This window comes from Nelumbo nucifera, chromosome 8 (assembly GCF_055504915.1).
Source record: "Nelumbo nucifera cultivar China Antique chromosome 8, China Antique-T2T, whole genome shotgun sequence".
In the NCBI taxonomy this organism is placed as follows: Eukaryota; Viridiplantae; Streptophyta; class Magnoliopsida; order Proteales; family Nelumbonaceae; genus Nelumbo; species Nelumbo nucifera.
In genome coordinates this window covers 16,885,721-16,904,371 of record NC_142656.1, presented here as the reverse complement: position 1 = coordinate 16,904,371, position 18,651 = coordinate 16,885,721, and the positions used below count along the sequence as shown (strand labels likewise).

At 35.4% G+C, this 18,651-nt stretch overlaps 2 protein-coding genes across 3 annotated transcripts; one reads left to right on the top strand and one right to left on the bottom strand.

Annotated features, from left to right (window-relative positions):
• Nucleotides 1-858: 858 nt before the first annotated feature.
• GUS3 (glucuronidase 3) lies at nucleotides 859-5,438 on the top strand. The gene is made up of 9 exons (XM_010251972.3): nucleotides 859-1,379; nucleotides 1,724-1,760; nucleotides 1,871-2,054; nucleotides 2,197-2,345; nucleotides 2,751-2,981; nucleotides 3,083-3,272; nucleotides 3,357-3,482; nucleotides 4,784-4,883; nucleotides 4,965-5,438. The coding sequence occupies exons 1-9, from the start codon at nucleotides 1,134-1,136 to the stop codon at nucleotides 5,355-5,357; spliced, it is 1,656 nt and encodes a 551-aa protein (XP_010250274.1). The 5' UTR covers nucleotides 859-1,133; the 3' UTR covers nucleotides 5,358-5,438.
• Nucleotides 5,439-5,490: 52 nt separating this feature from the next.
• PHT4;5 (phosphate transporter 4;5) lies at nucleotides 5,491-18,355 on the bottom strand. 2 transcript variants are annotated; one of them, XM_010251970.2, is made up of 15 exons: nucleotides 17,856-18,355; nucleotides 17,627-17,772; nucleotides 17,258-17,357; nucleotides 17,010-17,062; nucleotides 16,447-16,521; nucleotides 14,265-14,345; nucleotides 13,931-13,992; nucleotides 13,049-13,143; nucleotides 12,173-12,288; nucleotides 10,836-10,872; nucleotides 9,599-9,694; nucleotides 7,320-7,461; nucleotides 7,156-7,208; nucleotides 6,040-6,126; nucleotides 5,491-5,933 (listed from the first exon to the last, which is right to left on the bottom strand). In XM_010251970.2, exons 1-15 carry the CDS (start codon nucleotides 18,246-18,248, stop codon nucleotides 5,832-5,834), a joined length of 1,638 nt encoding a protein of 545 aa, XP_010250272.1. In that variant the 5' UTR covers nucleotides 18,249-18,355; the 3' UTR covers nucleotides 5,491-5,831. The 2 variants fall into 2 exon arrangements, with proteins under 2 accessions (XP_010250272.1, XP_088749414.1); XM_088893288.1 differs by lacking the exons at nucleotides 5,491-5,933; nucleotides 6,040-6,126 and having other exon boundaries at nucleotides 7,171-7,249.
• Between the last annotated feature and the right edge of the window lie 296 nt (nucleotides 18,356-18,651).

The following is an 18,651-nucleotide window of genomic DNA, read 5'->3' as shown; positions in this document are numbered from 1 at the left end:
CCCAATCATAAGGTGTTAGGTCTGACTCTAACAATTCTTATTGAACAAAAGCATCAATTATTGTCCAACTCAACTTTCAACATGATTTTGGTGGATAATTGCTTCACCAAACCCCACCATAAGAGGAGAAAATAAGACAAGAGAGAAGGCTTGAAGTCTGAAAACCAGGGAGTAGAAATGGTCCCAGCTGGGGGACTCTTCTTCCCTACATCATCCCATAATGTAGAAAGTGAAATCATTTATGCCTTCTAAGTTGTTAATGGGACTTTGTTTACAGGGCCCCAGTAGACAAGGTTCCAAAGCATTGTCTTTTGCACCATTTACAGGCTTTTTTGGTCCATCAAAGATATGCTTTCCCAGTCTTAAAGCAACTATTGTCTAGAGAATTCAGAGGTGGGTCTTTTGTATTTATTTAAAACAAGGCACGATACTTCAGAGGTGGGTCTTTTAGATAACTTTGCCTGAATGCATTTAAAACTGCTTAAAAGCTGTTCTCGTTAAACCTTCCTGACTTAATACGAAAAAAATAGTTAAACCTTCCTAGCTCAAAGCCTCAAACCGTCAAAGATACACTACAAAAGTACAGCACAGAAAAGAAAATTGTAACTGTAACAAAGTGGAGAGCTAGCAGAGAGACCCATTAATCCTACAGCAATCATGTTCATGTAAGAGTCAGAGCAAGACGGTGAAAAGAATAATTTCATTAGTTAACAAAAAAAAACGAAGAATAATTTCATTGGGGTGGGACCCAGTGAACCGCACAGTCACACCTGTCACCGATTGCAGGGTATCTTTGGCATGGAAGCAAAGCAAGAGTCCTTCCTCGGTATAAGATTCAACCATGCAATATTTAATTCTGGATGCATTTTTTTTTTTAAATAAAAGTGATCCAAAGAAGAAGATAGTTTGAATTTCTACTTCTCGAAACAAACGAAGATTCTTAATTCTTTGCTGGGTGTTGTTAAAAGCTTGAATCCACTCCCACCTTTCCTTCTTTTCTTATTTAATTTTTTCCTTTCCTCCAATGGGCAGCTTTAGACTCAACTAGTTTTGCGCTTTCATGGGGGTTTTCGCCCATTGAGAAGGATTAGAATCCTTAGGCCTCAGCATTGATTGAAACTCTGAATCCCGTAATGGGTTCTCAGTTTCAGTTTCTGGGTCTGTACTTCTGGGTGGTTTTCTGTATTTACAGTTCGATAACAGTGGAGTCACAGAATGTATCAGGAGGTGGAACTATTGAAGGTACTGTCTTAATTAATGGAAGCGCTTCCATTGGGAGGATAGACGATGATTTTATTTGTGCCACAATGGACTGGTGGCCACCAGAGAAATGTGACTATGGGACTTGCAGCTGGGGTCATGCTTCTATGCTCAATCTGGTAAGTTCTATCTACTGGAAATGGGCTAGAAATTTTATTAATCTATAGTTCCTGTTATCAAATCCCATACTCTGTTTAATGTGGGTTTCTCAATCCGTTTTTCTCTCCCTTCTTTGGCTTTTATTCCTTGTGAGATTGTTCTTTTCTACCTCATTTTTCTGTTTGAGGGGATATTATGGATCAGGATGTCAGAAATCATAATATTTGACTTGGGTTTGGTTTTCAAAATATGATGAGCTGCTCTTTTTCCTTTTGTGAAAGAAAAAAAACAGTTGATATAAGTTACTAAGAATTCTGAGTTTGATGGTTTTCTGAAATCCGCATATTTCTTCTGCTCTTTACAGGATCTTAACAACACTGTTTTGTTAAATGCAGTGAAAGGTACAGAATCCTGATAGTACTTAATAAACTTTCTGATGATTGAATTTATTAATTTTGTTCCTCGTTCTTTATGCAAAATCTGAAATAGAACTCTCCCCATCTTTTTACAGCCTTTTCACCTTTGAAGCTTAGATTAGGAGGCACCTTGCAAGATAAGGTCATATATGACACAGGAAGCCCTCCACAACCCTGTACCCAGTTCGTTAAAAACAGTTCCGAGCTGTTTGGCTTCACACAGGGGTGCTTACCCATGTCTAGATGGGATGAACTGAACAATTTCTTCAAAAAGGCTGGGTAAGACGACTTACCTTACTGTTTTATTATTTTTCCAGACCATAGATCCATTTCTTCTATTATTATCTTTACAATGCACTTCTGTTTTTTCCAGAAGCAATTTTCTTCTGCATTTACCCTATTATCTCTTCTTCTGATCCAGCGCACTGGTTATTTTTGGGTTAAATGCACTCAATGGAAGAAATCTCTCTTCTGATGGTTCTGCACTGGGGCCTTGGGACTACACCAATGCTGCCTCTCTTATACGTTATACTGTAAACAAGGGTTATGTCATTTATGGTTGGGAGCTTGGTAAGGATATTTTTCTCATTTATTTTATTTTTATAAGAAAGTTTAATCATGGGAAGATTACCTGAGGTGCTCTTCTGAACATTTAACCACCTCTGACTCTCACCATCAATATGGCTATGATGATTACAGAGAATTCAGCTCTAGCAATAGAAAATTTAATTTTACAAGTCTTTTATCATTAAGCTTTCCAAAAGTTAAAAGTTCAACTTGTATGAGAGGTGGAACAAATTTAGATTTTATATTTATTGACTTGACAATATTTTATCATTACATATTCATACTCAAGTTTTGCACTCATATATCCCAACCCATTCTTCTCTATATTGCACTGTCTATGCTGTCTCAGCTTAAAATAAGATTATATCTCTAATTTTTTATTTATATTAAAATGCTTTTTTTTTTCAGGGAATGAATTGAGTGGAAACGGGGTTGGAGTAAGGGTTGCAGCAGACCAGTATGCCTCCGATGTTTTATCTCTCCAACATGTAGTTGAAGATCTTTACAAGAATTCTGATGTAAAACCACTAGTTTTAGCACCAGGAGGTTTCTTTGATGCAGGATGGTACAAACAACTAGTAACAACAATACCAAAATCACTGGATGTAGTCACTCACCACATATATAATCTTGGTCCAGGTGTGTTGGTTGTAATGTATCCATCATTCTCTTTGAAACCCAATTCTTATAAATTTTTAAAATGCAAGAATGTGAAACATTCTCTCTTTCTGAACATATAGGAGTAGATACACACCTGATAGACAAGATCCTTGATCCAACTTATCTTGACGGTGAGGCAAATACATTTAGCAGCCTCCAAAGCATTCTCAAAAGTACAGCAACCAATGCAACTGCATGGGTTGGAGAAGCAGGAGGTGCTTACAACAGCGGCCACAATCTTGTCACAAATGCATTTGTGTTTAGTTTCTGGTAAGTTAGCTCTGGTTAATTCTGTAACTTTTATCTCTAAGATCTCTATTTAAGAATTTCTATTGTTTATGACCAACCAAACAGGTACTTGGATCAACTTGGCATGTCAGCGACTTACGATACTAAAACATATTGCAGACAAACATTGATTGGTGGGAACTATGGCCTTCTCAATACTACCACCTTTGTACCAAATCCTGATTACTACAGGTTATTCTTTATTTCTGCAAGAATCAGCCTTCAGATCTTTAATCCATTAATCAATACAATATTATTCAACTTGATTGATTTTTCAAGACCTTTAGAAGATACCAAATTTTGAAATTCATTCAAGAAATTATATATCTAATCAGAAATTTAATTCAATGCTTTCTTAGTAAAGAAAACAAATTGTAGTAATCAGTAGTAAGCTTCTCTAACAATGAAGGAATTGTCATTTAATTCAATGCCTTCTCAGTAAAGAAAACAAATTGTAGTAATCAGTAGTAAGCTTCTCTAACAATCCAGGAATTGTCCATTTGGTAAATTAGTTTGGAGTTCAAAAGGAGTCTCTGCATTCCTTTTCATACACTCCAGTCTTCGAAGAAGTATGGTTAAATGAACTTGCTACATGATCAAAATAACCCTCTATATACAAATTTTTATGAATGGCTACTATCAGTAAGCAAAATTCTGATACGAGGTCAGGCATGGGATTAGAGATGTGGCCAATCCAGTGAATTCTCTATCTAATGAGCAGTATGATCAGCCACAAAATCCCTTGGCATGGCACATATGGGTGGTTTCCTGTAGGGAAGATCCATAGTTCATGCTTATAATTTGATCTAATGTTTCTTTCATTTAACTTCTATGATGCCCAGGTTCCTGTACAAGGGTGCTGTATCATGTCGGATGCTTCAATTTTTAATGTTGATTTCATATCCAGTACCCAGATATGGCAAGGACATGGCTGAACACAGTATTGGATACAAAATTTATACTTACAAATTGAAGCATCCAACACGATATTTTACAAATTGAAGCATCCAACACGATATGGTGCTTCTGTATGGATATCCGGGTCTCATCAAGGTTCAAAATATTGACACGTATTGGCCCGTATCGACTGATATATATCTCTCCAGGAGCTCCCCGATACGCCCCTACAGAGGGTGTATCGGGGTTCTGACTGGTTCAGGGGGTGGAGGATCCTTAAACCGGCTCCCCTGAAAGTATCAATATCGCCCGATACGCCCCTACCGGCATATCGGGTGTATCGATATTTTGAACCTCGGCTGTCCAACCAAATTTGAGATATGCATCAATTATACAAATTGAATTGTGGCAAGATGTAAGAACATAAGCACTGTTCTCTTTTGTTCCAGTAAGCAGAAATGCAAGTGCCAGGACTATTGGACTCTTCATAGAATAAATCCTGTGGAACTGATCATCTAACCTTTATTTTTTATTTTTTTCTTTTTGGTGGCAAAGTAACAATCCAATTGATATCTTGCTTTCCTGCTGTACAACAGTGCTCTTCTTTGGCACCGATTAATGGGAAGGACAGTCCTCTCAACAAATTTTACAGGAACAAAGAAGATACGTGCATACTCTCACTGTGCGAAACAATCTGTAAGTTAGAGCTAGACTTGTCTACATGTATTGTTTTACAGTTTTCTCTATTGATTTTACCAACCATGATGTTTCTTACAGCCGGGGATAACATTACTGCTGATCAACCTTGATGGCAACACCACTGTTCAAGTCCATGTTACAACCCAGCATGCTGCACTTTATAAGACATCGACTTTGAGACATAAACACAGACACCATAAACACAGATCTCATAAGACAAGGTTTACTCAGATGCCTCGAGATCATAAAAACAGCAGAATCACAAGAGAGGAATACCACCTAACAGCCAAGGATGGGAACTTGCACAGTCAAACTGTACATTTAAATGGGAACATCTTGACTGTAAATTCATCTGGGGATATTCCTCCATTGGAACCTATAAGCGTAAACAGATCTGATCCGATAACAGTTGCTCCTTTTTCTATTGTATTCGCCCACATCCCTGATATTGATGTTCCTGCTTGTAGGTAGGTCTGATCAAATGGATCTGAATTTGTTCTTTTTGATGACCATGATCAAATAAGAAAACAGAATATATGCAAATTTGTACAATTGTACTGTTCCAGAAAAATGATAAGAGAGAACAATATAGTGCAAATTTGAGTTTTGTGAGAAAAAAAAAACTTTCTATTATTTCTATTTGGCAGACCAATGAAAATGAATACATCACTGGGGAAAACTTGGGTTGGATGCACCAACTCCAAACATACAAAAAATCTAACATGCTCATACATTATGTTCAATGAACTACATTTGAGTATATACAGATTTTCCTTTTTTTTTCTTTCTCTGTATTAGATCTGCAACAGTACGATCCTCTAAGTGGATGATATCCATTGCCAACAGTTCTGTAAAAGAAACGAATTTAGCAATACCATAGAGTGAACTAAACTCCAACTTCAGTGGTTCATTACAGGATTAGTGAATCCGCAGATAGACATAGGATCAGTCCCTCTTTGAAAAGCTTTGAGGCTTACTGCTTGCAAACGCTAACCATACAATTGTACCCGTCAAGTAGAAGAAGATTGATGGTGCAAACAATGATATCTGCAGAAAATAAATGTAAAAAGAAGGATAAATTTATAAAACACTCTAGGATGGAAATAGTCAACAGGGAGAAAAATCAAGAATTATTCAAGATCAGGGAGTTTACACTCCATGAGTGTGTTGAATCAAGAAGGTAGCCTGTGAGAGCAACACCAACAATTCCAGGCACCGCCCCAACAGTGTTGGTAATACCCTGAGAGAGAGATAGAGAGAGTGGTAAGAAAAAAAAAATCTTTTTTAATTAGGGAATTCTAAAACTATTTCTTGCTGGAATTTCCTTCACACAAATTCCTGACACTTCAGAATTGAAAAACTGACTTATTTAAAGAGATGTATTTTGGCATCTCATATAAGAAACAACTCATATTTTGCACTCAATGCCATACACTTGGCCTAAAAAGTTTTTTCCACTCTTCAGCAAGGTTCAAAATATCGCAACATATTGGTGTGATTGACCAATAAGTATGGGTTTTCAGGGTCACCATTCACCAATACATTTAATATAAAGAGTTATAAGATTTCAATGTTTTCAAACACTAATATGTGATGTGAAGGTCTCCTGTCAAACTGCCAGAACAAAAAATTAGAGAAAAAATAGTTCCGCTCAATAGAAACTCTTGATATGAAAAATTTGTGTATCAAGAGTATTGATACCTTGAACCTTGTTCTTCAGTAGGTGATCACCTTTTTAAGCCAGCCATAACAAGATTCAACAATTTTATCCCTACATTAGGAATCGAGACTTGTCTGCTTCAAATAAATGGATAGTAGTTGTGGAGGAAAATCCAGTGTTGATGGTTGGATCATCATTTTTATCACGATTTCTGGGTTATGGTATACATCTTATTATATGGTAAGATAAATGTAAATCAAATGGTTAATGTGGGGGAAAAGATCCACTTGTTACATGGTTGACATTCAGTTGCCCATGACCTTGGGGCAACAATTGACCAGGGTACACATATTTTATACAGTCAAGGACAACAAACATCACACAACCCTTCCCTCCAACTAACACCTAGAGCACAAGAAAACACATTGGATTGCAATCAAAACTGTATCTTTAATGATGTTTGTTACAAATGGAAGACAAGGATGAAAAGGATACCAAAAGGAGCATGAAATTAATTAACTCTAGTCATGGTTCCTATAACTCACCCTAAGGACACTCGCCACAGGAATATTAAACATAGAAGAGACGTGAAAAGTTGTAGAAACTTACCAAAAGTATGCTTGCATATTCAGGAGAAATATCCTGATGAGTACAATAAAGCCCTGTGGCAATACAAGGTGTAGATATTATGAAATCTCTACACCTAGAAAATTTAAATCAATTTGTAACTTGACCACCTTAGAAGATGGAAATATTGAAGTTGAAGTATATACCTGACAAAGCAAAGCTGGATAGGGCTAAGCCACCAGTGAGAATTGTCACCACTTCCCAAGGCGGCAATCCTAGATTCAAAGAGGAAAGAGTCATGCAAACTGCAGGAGACAAAAAGGCAACTGTTTGGCAAATCTTTCGCACCTACATTGCAAAGGTGATGTAATAAGTAAGTGGTAATAAGAAAAACTAAAACAACTTTTCAGCATGGCAATAAATGCTGCTAATCCTAAACCCAGTCTCAGATATTTATCATAACTACTAATTGCACTCTCATTTTGCAATTCAAAGACAGTAAAAAAGTTTGATTCCATTGTATCAAAAGAGCTTATCCTGCCAAGATTCTTCAAATGTTTTACGGATTCGAGAATTAGTGAGAAGAATCTATGGTTTTGGAATTTGTCCCCTGTTTCCCAAGGAGCAGTTAAGTTGAAATTTTGATGGCTGCTATTTGGATGAATTGGGGAATTAACTGGAGTGCTTACAGAACTGCAATAGAAAAAAATTTAAACCTAATTGTGAATTGAGACTTATGTAAGGCTGAAAGTGGAATGAGATTAACTTGTTGTAACGAAGGGTGATAATTTCCAGCCCAGCCCACAAATTTCAAGGAAAGGCCTGGGCCCAATACTTCAAGCCTTATCCCAAACTATATGGGGTTGGCTACTTGAATCCTGTTTTTTCCAATTTATTCTGTTTAGTGCCATGTCCATCGTTAAATTATGAGCACATGTTTACACACAAACACATTATGATATGATACATAAATGCATATTATATATGATACTTAAACTATTTTTATGGTTGTAAGCCCACGACCCGGGCTATGCCCCTTATCATAGGTGCTAAGCCCCACCAGACCCAGTCTGGCCCTGATCACCCCTAGTTGTAACTTGTAACCAGCTAAATAAATGGAGGACAATTGAAGATGTGACATTTCACTAGAGAAGATAGAGATCTTGTGTTTAGGTTAGAAAAAGGCCATTACTCAATGCTGGCCCTAATCATTTTTCTTGCTCACAGTGGCTGATATCAGACTCAAATCAACATTGTCATGCTTGTCAGCCTGAGATTTTACCATTACACTAGGCACTGGTCCCTCTTGCGTCTAGGCAGAATATCTTATTTACATCATTCAGATGATCACCAAATGTATTGGCTGATGGATTATCCAGGTAGATAGAGCAATATTATGTTAGCGAGATCTGTTCCTAACATAATGACTTGGGATAATCATCTGAGAAGGTTGGGATTTTGGCCTAGTTTTTGGACATTCTTTTTATGTTCATACTAGCATATTTTGTTTTGTTCCTCTTTATAATAACTGACTAATGTACATGTACTTCGCACATGGCAATTTTAGATGATGATGATGATGATGATGATAGTAATAATATGTCCTTTGTTTTTGAGAAGTGGTAAACTGATTGTATTGAAGAAGACTATAAGAGGGAAAGAAACCCTCAGCATATACAAAAAGGTGCCTATATATGAACAGAAGCCTTTACATTCAGCTCACTATACAAAAATAAGAAAATGTGTCCAATTTTTTCTACAACTTTTTATATTTCTATGTTATAAAAGTAAGTCATATTTATCACACTTATTTTTGTTTAATATGATAAATATATAATATTAGAGATGTAACCAAAAGTTTTCTACGAATTTTTATATTTTTCTTTTTACTTTGCATTTATAATTTTTAACTTTGGCTTTTTTGTTTTTATTTCTATTTTAACTATAGCATCATAGGTTGACTCTTTTGACCCAAATGGTTGAATTGCTTAACTGCCACCTCATGGGTGGTTTCATTTTTGGATTTATTTAAAAAAAAAACATGGGAACATGGGTTTTATATTGTAAAAAGTATTGAACATAGAATAGTTAGTAGAATTTATTGAACATAGAAATAGTTAGTAAAACTTATTGGTGAGAAAAATGCCTTAAATATAAGATTTAATGAAGAGAATGGGAGTTAATACTTAATACCTTAAACATTAGACTTAATGAGAGGGAATTGAATGAGGTGAAAAGTAGCAATTCAAATTACATTTTTAGCCATCACAATTAGTGGGACCAAATTCAAAAACAGGGATATTTTAGTCAAGAAGAAAGTTTCACATGCTCATTCATACTTTTAGTAGTATCATAGATCATAGATAAAGAGGTGCACTACAGATAAAAAATTTCAGTTCTCCAAAATGAGTAAGATGATATTAGTAGAATGCTCATTTCATCTGGAATTCAAATAACCAAGATAGTATGCACCCCAACTCCATACCGTTGTGGTTTCAACTCCACTGGCAATTAAGTTGTCAGCAAATTGTGATGCAACACTAGTGACAATAATAGAAGCCAAAGGTGGAAGAACAGATACCTACATAATAAAATTACAAATGGATAAGAAAGAGAAACTTATTATGGTCCATTTTTCAGAAGCATTGAAGTAAAGTTCCATTGATGTTCATGGAACATTTCCTGACATAAAAACTTCTTTAAAATAAAGGATAACTCACGCACTTAAGTTTATGCTTATGGAGCATGCCACAAATTTAAAATATGCATTTTAAGTCATCAAATATAGCACAAATCAGACAGATGAACCAACAGTTTCCATAATATATTATTGGCGATGTTGCTGAGACAATTTGGTCAATTACCTCTTGGATGTGTTCACATTTTAGGTGATCTGACATGAAATCAATCCCAAGTAATCGATTCATTCAATGTACAGGTGATGAGGAACTAACATGCTCCACATAAACTACCAGTCAAAAGTTGTATTCTAGTTAGCATGAATTCTTTCTCATCAACAAATTCTGCCATAGAACTAAACATCATTATTCTAACATGTCAGCATGCTTAAAATTCTAAGTTTACAGAAGTAATATCACTTATTGTGGCATTTCCACTCATCACACTGGTGTATATGGTCTATGCCTTGTTTGTCAAAGTAAGTTATATTTTAATGCATTCTTGCAGATGGTTGGTTTACCTTAGTAGATACAAGGCCAACTATAAAATTCAATTTACTTCTGGCTGAAGTTCATGGACTTTTAAATAAAATATCCAAATTGATGATACTGTCCTTGAGGCAGGAACTTTCCACCTTGCAGTTGAATAAGTTTTATATTCTACATAACCTGTGTTTAGATATTAGTTCATTATACCCACAATTGCAATGATCTTTCCTAGAAGTCTCAATAGTTCATTCTGCTTAAATCTTGGCCCTTAAGAATAAGGAAAATGGGATATCCTGAATAGCATTTTAAGAAATATTTATAGAATAACTTTCTTTTTTCATACTGTTACCTTAATAGCACGATCTGATCTCTATGATATATTATTTATCCATCAAATGCAGTAACTCATGATACTTCTTTAGCTTGTATGTCAATTGTATATTAATAATTACACAGTTTACATTTACTTACAACAAGGTTGCCTCATGTTTCATCATCCAAGGATTCTTCCTTAGAAGGCTAGAGTAATGAAAAGTAATGATAGCATGAGCTTACCCATGCAGCTTCAGTCAAGTTTAGGTCCAGCTCCTCACTGCACAGAATATCAATTGAAACTTCAATGTCTTTCTAATTTCAATGACAAAAGTAAACATGGAAAGATAAGCAAGAAAAGATGCAAAGTGGCAATGTAAATAATTCTTTTGAGATAATGAAATTCAATGTGTTCTGAAGTGGTGTATGGAATAGCCATTCAGTTAAACAAAAATTAAGGTCTTTATAGCTAGAAATGTTCTCCACTTAGATTTGGTAGTTTCTCTTGGGTGTAGGAAGGAATCATTACTATTTAGATATCTTGGCCTACCTCAGGTGCCAACCATTAGTCTAAGGTAATGTCTTTTTTTTTTTTTAATGAGAAACAGTGAACCATGGATCTATAGATGAAAAGAAGAAGAAAAAACCAAGCATTTAAAATGTTTGAAATGAAGAGGACCTATATACAAACAGCCCAAGCTTGACCATAAAGAAAAGGAAAAAAATATATTGAATTACATTACCCAATTACAAATTCATCTCTAGGCCTAAGGTAATGTGAGATTTGATAGTGGGAGATTTAGGAGGAAGTTATCTGGATGAAGGCTTATGTATGTAAACTGGAAGCTCAAACTTGTAAAAAAGGAGAATGGAAGTCTCAAATCTTATGATGTGTTTGCTATCCCGATTCTTTGGCTTTGGTAACTAATGCATTGAAACAAATTATTCATATCTCTCTGTGATGGGACAAATAATAAGAGAAAATACTATTTGGTTAACTGAATTCAAGTGTCCTCCCCTAGGAAAGTGGTGGTGCAGGTTTAAGACGTTTTAGGCTCATGAACAAGGCTGTTCTTTTCTAGTGGCTCTAGAGATCTGGGGATAAACCCCATACGATTTGGATCAAGTGTTTGGCACAGTATTCTTTATCATTTGGCCAACTATGATGCACCTACTGTTGTACAAGGTAGGTGGATGCACCTAGTTGACCCTTAAACAATAATATCATATAACATGTATACAACATTTAAGGGCTCTGTTGGGTGCAGATATGGAACTCAGTTCTGAACCATGTCAATTTTTTCTGGCTTTAGTGACCCTCAAACAACAATGTATTTGTAGAATTCCACAAGATCCTGACTTTCATTCCTCTACAGTGTTTGTACCAAATAACAGAACATGGAAGCTTGTGAGATTGGACAGCATCCTAAACCTCAAATCCATCAATACTCTAATCCAAAAACAGCAATAACTTTTATGTAGATCAAAAGCATATCTCATTAAGGAAAACAAGTTAAAATCTCCAATAACTCAAAATGAACCAAAATGAAAAGGCTGAAATAAATAAAAGAAACATATACCTAAAATAAGTAGGGAGCCATGATAGACAAGTATAATGGCCCCAACTCCCACAAAAATGAGCATATATCATTGCCCATACAGCAGGACTTTGGAAAAATTCCTTCCATGGTACTTCCTGCAAATAATTTGTCCAAATGTATCAATTCTTTTTCTTTTCTTTTTATATTTATTGATAAATAAAGAAAAATGTAACAGATAACATAAAATAATGCTTGCCTTCGAATTAATGGAAGGCACATAAAGAATCTAAAGTGTTAAAAGATTCACTGAAAAAAAAAGTTGCACCTTACGTGGTGAATCCATTGCCCATATTTTTTTTTAATTTTTGAAAAGTTAAGGTAAAAATTTTATTGGAAAAGATTTCCTTCCTTCATTTATCAAAAACAAAATTATTGAAAAAGAGATATACAAGGAGATAATCATAAGAGATTGAAGATACCTATGTAATATATGCAAAACCAATGAAAAACGTAGCATATATAACATAAAATAATGCTTACGACCTGGTTGTGCTAGGTGCACAATGTTCAAGCATGAGCCAATGACATTTACCTGTCTAAAGCAGGTTGAATAAGCCTCAGGGTGTTAAGTGAAAGACACAAAACCAGGGCTTTCCAATAAGTAACAATTAAATGAAACATATAAAAAATTATCTTGCATCCTAATAAAGAATGATTGTTTTATTTGGTCAAGTCCCGCTAACCTATTGGACTTGGGAATTATAAATGTAATTTGACCATTTTATTTTGAAAGTATTTATTAATAAGAACATAGGACATGTTTTGAGGTTCAATCTGTGGACTTGATGCATTAAAATGTTGCCTCAATCTCATGATCATGTCACATGTCATACTTATACAGTTAATTGCATGTACCTTCACTGAAACACCCAACTCTTTCATGGAGGCACTCAATGACTTTTCCCCAGAGAAATATGTCAAAGGACTGTTAGCAGTACTCTGGAAATTTCCTGTTATAAAAAGAAAGTTTGATTGATATTTATAATTGTGAGAAAAAAAGAACCTTGAAGTGCAAGCTGGAAAGCCATGTTATTTGAAACAACTGATGATAAAAAAGGGCAGCCCAGTGCACAAGGCTGTTTCCAGGATTTGAAACAATTGATGATGATGCCACAAAAAGATATACCAATATAATAATGCATTTAATATGTTCCTATATGTTTATAATCATAATATGAACAACAACAGTGAAATTAATACATCTCTCTCAGGACAATATTGTAACCATGGACCACTAGTAAATAAAAACATTTTGCAATTGCAACTGCTCATGCTAGTAATGCTACTTGGTCTTGTTTTCACCAGAGGTGGCTGGTTTGTCATTACGTCTGATCTTGTTTTTGTATAACTATTCCATAGCATTTTACTTTGCTACTTGAGTTGTTGAAGTGTAATAGTGATGTTAACTTAAAGCAACATGCAATATTTATGTCTGCAGCACTCAACAACTTGAAATGTCCAACAGATTGCCTAATAACATTGGAAATAAAACATCCCATTCATGGTAACTAAGAAAACATCAATTTATAAAGAAGTAAAACATTTAAAGCATAAATTATATTTATGACAAGATAAGAAGCTAGCTAATTTTAATAATGGATATGTCAATGAACAGAATGGAATGGTGAAACTTTATTCATGTATCCAACCACATATATTTGAGATAAGGCTTAGGTGATGATGATGATAAGAAGATTTATAATTAAGACAGCAACAACGAAGGGGGTAAATACTTACGTGATGTGTATTCACCAGTAAAGGAAGATTGTTCTTCTTTAACAAACTGAAATCCCGAACACCTGCATAATTGTTTGAAAAATAACATGAATTATTCAGTTGTCATGTTAACATTTCAAAATGTTCACAACTTTTTGGATAAACTACTGAGCATTACAAACTACCGGGAGAACCGTACTGGCTGAAAATCAGGACTTTTTCTTTTGCATTTTCACATGATACATAGAGGAGAATTTAAAAAAAAAAATCATAAAACAAAATTTTATTTTGTAGTTTGATCAATAAAAAAATTTACTTTGTGGTTTTGGATAGACCCCAAGTAATTGTTACTTACCAAGCTATTCCAAGAAAGCCAAACATGTAAAAAACAGATTCCCAGCCAAAATTTTGGATAAGAGGAGGAGCCAAGAGAAGCCTACAATATTAACCAATTTCAGAAAAGGACATAAAAGAATGTTCGTGCAAACAGTATAGTCATAACCAGATGTATATTGTTCAAGTAAGATAAGCAAATTTAGAAACTTAGGACACCACACACATAATATGCAGGAGAAAACTCAAATAGTGGTTGTAGTGAAAAATAGAATCTCAAGACAATTGATTGATCATATAACATTGTTATCAGATCATGTCAACTTCATATCCACATTGAAAATGTTTCAAGAGAAGAATGATATAGAACCTTCACAAACAGAATCTCTAGAACTACAAAAAATGAACCCATTTTCAAATGAAAATAAAAGAAGTGTATAAGCAAAATGAAATAGTAACTTGTCATACTTCAACCTGATACAACTTACTAACACCAACCATACTTCTAAAGTTTTGTTGATCAAAGAAGAAAAACAAGGAACTTGTTATTGTTCATTTGAATTAAAATGAGAAAGTAACAAATGTCACGACAACTCTCATCTTTAAAGTCCTAAGGACAATGCAACAAATAAAACAGGATATTATACCAAACATCATGCCTCCAAGACTTCCCTTCCTTGCATTTTCTCAGCATCATATATGTAATTTTGTATCATGTATATATATTGTCCGTATTCATTGAAATTTATTTCACATTTCTCTCGCCTCAAGAACGGAAATGTTGCATGGGGTATATAGGCAACCAAAACCAAAATGGCCATAAATATGTGCAATAAAGACAGAGATGTTGGATACGGATAAGTGGCACCTAGAAATGACAGAACCAGAAATAAGTGCATTTGTGGGAATCTAGTAATATCCCAACAATGAATGAGGAAAAATAGATTAAGATGGCTTCATCTCTATAGCTTTCTGACTTGAGTTTTTGAATCATCTCATTACAATTAGGAAAGGAGTTGAATCAGGAATCATGGAGTTGACTTGGGGAATCATGTTACAACTTAGAAATCTATAAAAAGTAATTATGTGACATTATATCTTGTATTGATAATAAGATGCTCAACCAAAAATTATAAACTTACACCTTGGAAAGCTTGTTATCAGTAAGGTGAAACTCCAATACAAGGCAGGCTATAAGGATGATAAGTATGGGGGAATAATCACATGATCAGTCCAGAGGAGTCCACATCTTAAGGACATCTTGGATTTGGTTGCAGAATTCTTCGACATGGCATAAATGGATAGGAAATGAAAGAGCCTCCCTAATTGACCTAATTACAAAACATTTTGTTTAACTAACTTATTTGATATTTTTATAGATAAATGTGATAATTCACAGCTAGAAGTTGTTCAAAATTGATTATGAAGAGTCAAGTGACTTGGGAAAAGTCAAAGAAATTGACTCAGACAGTTAATGTGCATTAGGAGTTAGCTTGGGAGTGGAGTCAACTCAGGAGAGTCATGGAGTCGGCTTGGGAGTAAGCAAGATAGTTTCAACATGTGAATATAAGAGAACCCACTACAACAATGAGTGCTTTGATGCAAACTGATGGTTATAGAAGAGCTAAATGATGGCCAAAAAAGCATAAGATTGAGGTTTAACACATCATCTGATCTGATGACTCAAATTTTGACACAAGGCATGGACCTCGATATTGTATATTGGCAATAAAAGATTTATTTGCTGACTCTAAATCATTGAATAGGATTTTGGTTGGTTGGATTGAATTGAGATTCAACACACTTTGTTCTATATATGTATGGTTCTACAAGAGTTTATTTAGGAAAATAGATTATTCCATCAGATAAGAACTGTAACTGTAGTATTGGAATTTTGATTACTTGTCATTACACATTAAGACAGAAGCCTTTGATGTATATTTTCCATATAAGCACAAACATTATGCTAATACTCTGGATAGAGGTCATAGCTTCTCATACGTGAACTACAGAAATTCCTAAGAATATCATCTTCTTGTGTATGTTATAATTCTCTTTCCTAGCTAGTCCCTACAATCAAGCATCAAATTCCACCATAGATATTTATTGTGAAATACAATTGAGTAACGGTACCAACTGTAAACTAGAAAAACAAATATTGACATTATGGGGCAGTTCTACCTCCACCTTCGAAAGAAACATACCCCAGAACACTTCCTACACTCAAGCCACCAAAAACAAATGATACTGCCCGTGACCGCTCTGCCGATGGTATAAACCTGGAATGCAAGGATAATTCTTAAGTGAATAGAAGTCTATGAGCTTTTCAAATAACACAAAACATTTTACTATGCAAACAAAGGTATTGCAATCACAAAAACAGAAGCATGGGGATATGTGCAAAAAGAAGAAAATCAAGATAAGGTTTCCAAACAGTAATATCAAGAAAATAGAATTTATAAACATTACAACAAAATGAATATAGAAAGAGAAATATGCTAAGCTGAAGGTCTACACTAAAGGAGGTTCATAAAGGAAACCATTTCACATTGGATGCAACAGGAAAAAAAATGCACTTCGTTCATCAAAAATAAGCATGGAGCCATAGAGAAGAAGAAAAATACATAGTCCTCAAAAACCAGAGCAAGAATAAGGCCATTGGAAGACACAAGTTGGTTAGTTGCAGCTTATGCTTAGGCTTATGCTTCCAATCCTTACATTATGTTTTCTAAGCTACATCATTTGTCCTAGATTTCTAATTTCTTGCCTGGCAATAAGGTCAGTTGCAGCTGAAGGGGAAACGCCCTCTCCTATGCCAACCTGGAATTTAAAGAAAAGAAGATGAAAGGTGAGGTAGTTAAAATCTGCATAAGCCATACAGAAAGGAAAATGAAGAGAAAACTGCACAAGCGTTAATGGAAATCGCTAATAGACTGAAGGCCAAGAAATGTAGTTGGCACATAGCACCCAAAAAGCAAAATTTCAGAATGATATGGGTCAGAGAAAGCAACATACCAAAATCCTTGAAAAAACAAGTCCAGGCAGGAATCCTGATACCAAAGGAACAAGTATTGTGGCCACAGACCAACTGAAGACACCAACCTCAAGAATTTTTCTGCATCATCAACAAAATAACTAGTAGGAATGAAGTATATCTCCTACTTAACTCACCCTAATACATAACCATAACATGCAAAGATAAAACAAGCATCGAACAATATGCATATCGAGAAATATTATCTATCACATATATTCCAACCTCGTCTGAAAGAATCCAATGAAATGGTCCCTCTGGTAAGGTTTTTATTAAATTGATCCTAACCTTGTGAGTATACCAGACAAGGTTGAAGGATCAAGGAAACCCTGTTAGTTATTGATACTAACCTTCCACCAAAAATCTTTGCGAGCCATCCACCAGGCAATTGACTTAAAGCATAACCCCAAAAGAAAGACGATTGAACCAACCCAGCCATCGATGAAGTCCACCCAAACTGGTGCGACATCGGTATTATAGCAACACTCAAATTCACCTACCCATTTTGTTTGCAAGGAGAAGCATTAAGACCCAGTAACTATTCGAAGAATTACGCCACAAAATAAAAGTAAAGCATACCTTGTCCATATTACAAACAACAAAAGCGAGTGACGTAGTGCCGATGAGCTTATACCGATGGGGGAGATGCTTCCAAGGTGGCCAATTCCAATCAAACCCTTCCACACTAGAGCTCCCTTCAGAGCCCGAGTGGTCTTCTGAAACTGAAACTGGAACCGTCGTCTCCGGTTCCTTGGCAACTCGCCGTAGGCCGTTGATAGCTCTTGTCTTCTCCGTTTCCGCAACATCTCCTTTTTCTTTGATACTGGAAGAGATTCTGAACCTAAGGAACCGCTTTGAGGAGAAGATATGTAACTGGCGGTGTCTGAGAGAAGCATTTGAGATGGGGTTCCAGGAATTTCTCTGGTGAGAGAAACAGCACCAGTTTTCTGTTCGAAGTGTGAAATTCGCCATTGTTTCGTCACTCAACCAAGCCAAGAACTGGAGGAGCTCTTTTTAAGTGAAGTCAGACTCAGACATGTCTGAACTTTGAATGGACTAGAGCAAGCCACGCTAGAAGTTAATGCAGTGTGGCTCCTCTTAAACTGAAAGTTGTGAAAGGAAACGATTCGAGGCCGTAAGTTAAATCCGTCGGATGGGAATAAATGGTGAGCCCGGTATTTATGGGCCCCACGAATTTATTCCAAGCCTGACGACCTTAGAACTTTGCTACATTAATACCGTGCATTCAGCCGCACCAAATCACGACTCTTAACTGTAAGTCTGTGACAGGTGGACGTTGATCAGCGGTGTATAATCAGTGATACCGCGAAACTAGACTGTAGAGTTCAATAAATGCATATTAGGATAGTTTCTG

What these genes read in the sequence shown, in the direction of transcription:
- GUS3 (XM_010251972.3), top strand. Translation starts at nt 1,134, where the DNA reads ATGGGTTCTCAGTTTCAGTTTCTGGGTCTGTACTTCTGGGTGGTTTTC. An exon ending in CATATATAATCTTGGTCCAG is followed by an intron (nt 2,982 to 3,082) that starts GTGTGTTGGTTG and finishes CTGAACATATAG; the next exon opens with GAGTAGATACACACCTGATA. An exon ending in GCATTTGTGTTTAGTTTCTG is followed by an intron (nt 3,273 to 3,356) that starts GTAAGTTAGCTC and finishes CCAACCAAACAG; the next exon opens with GTACTTGGATCAACTTGGCA.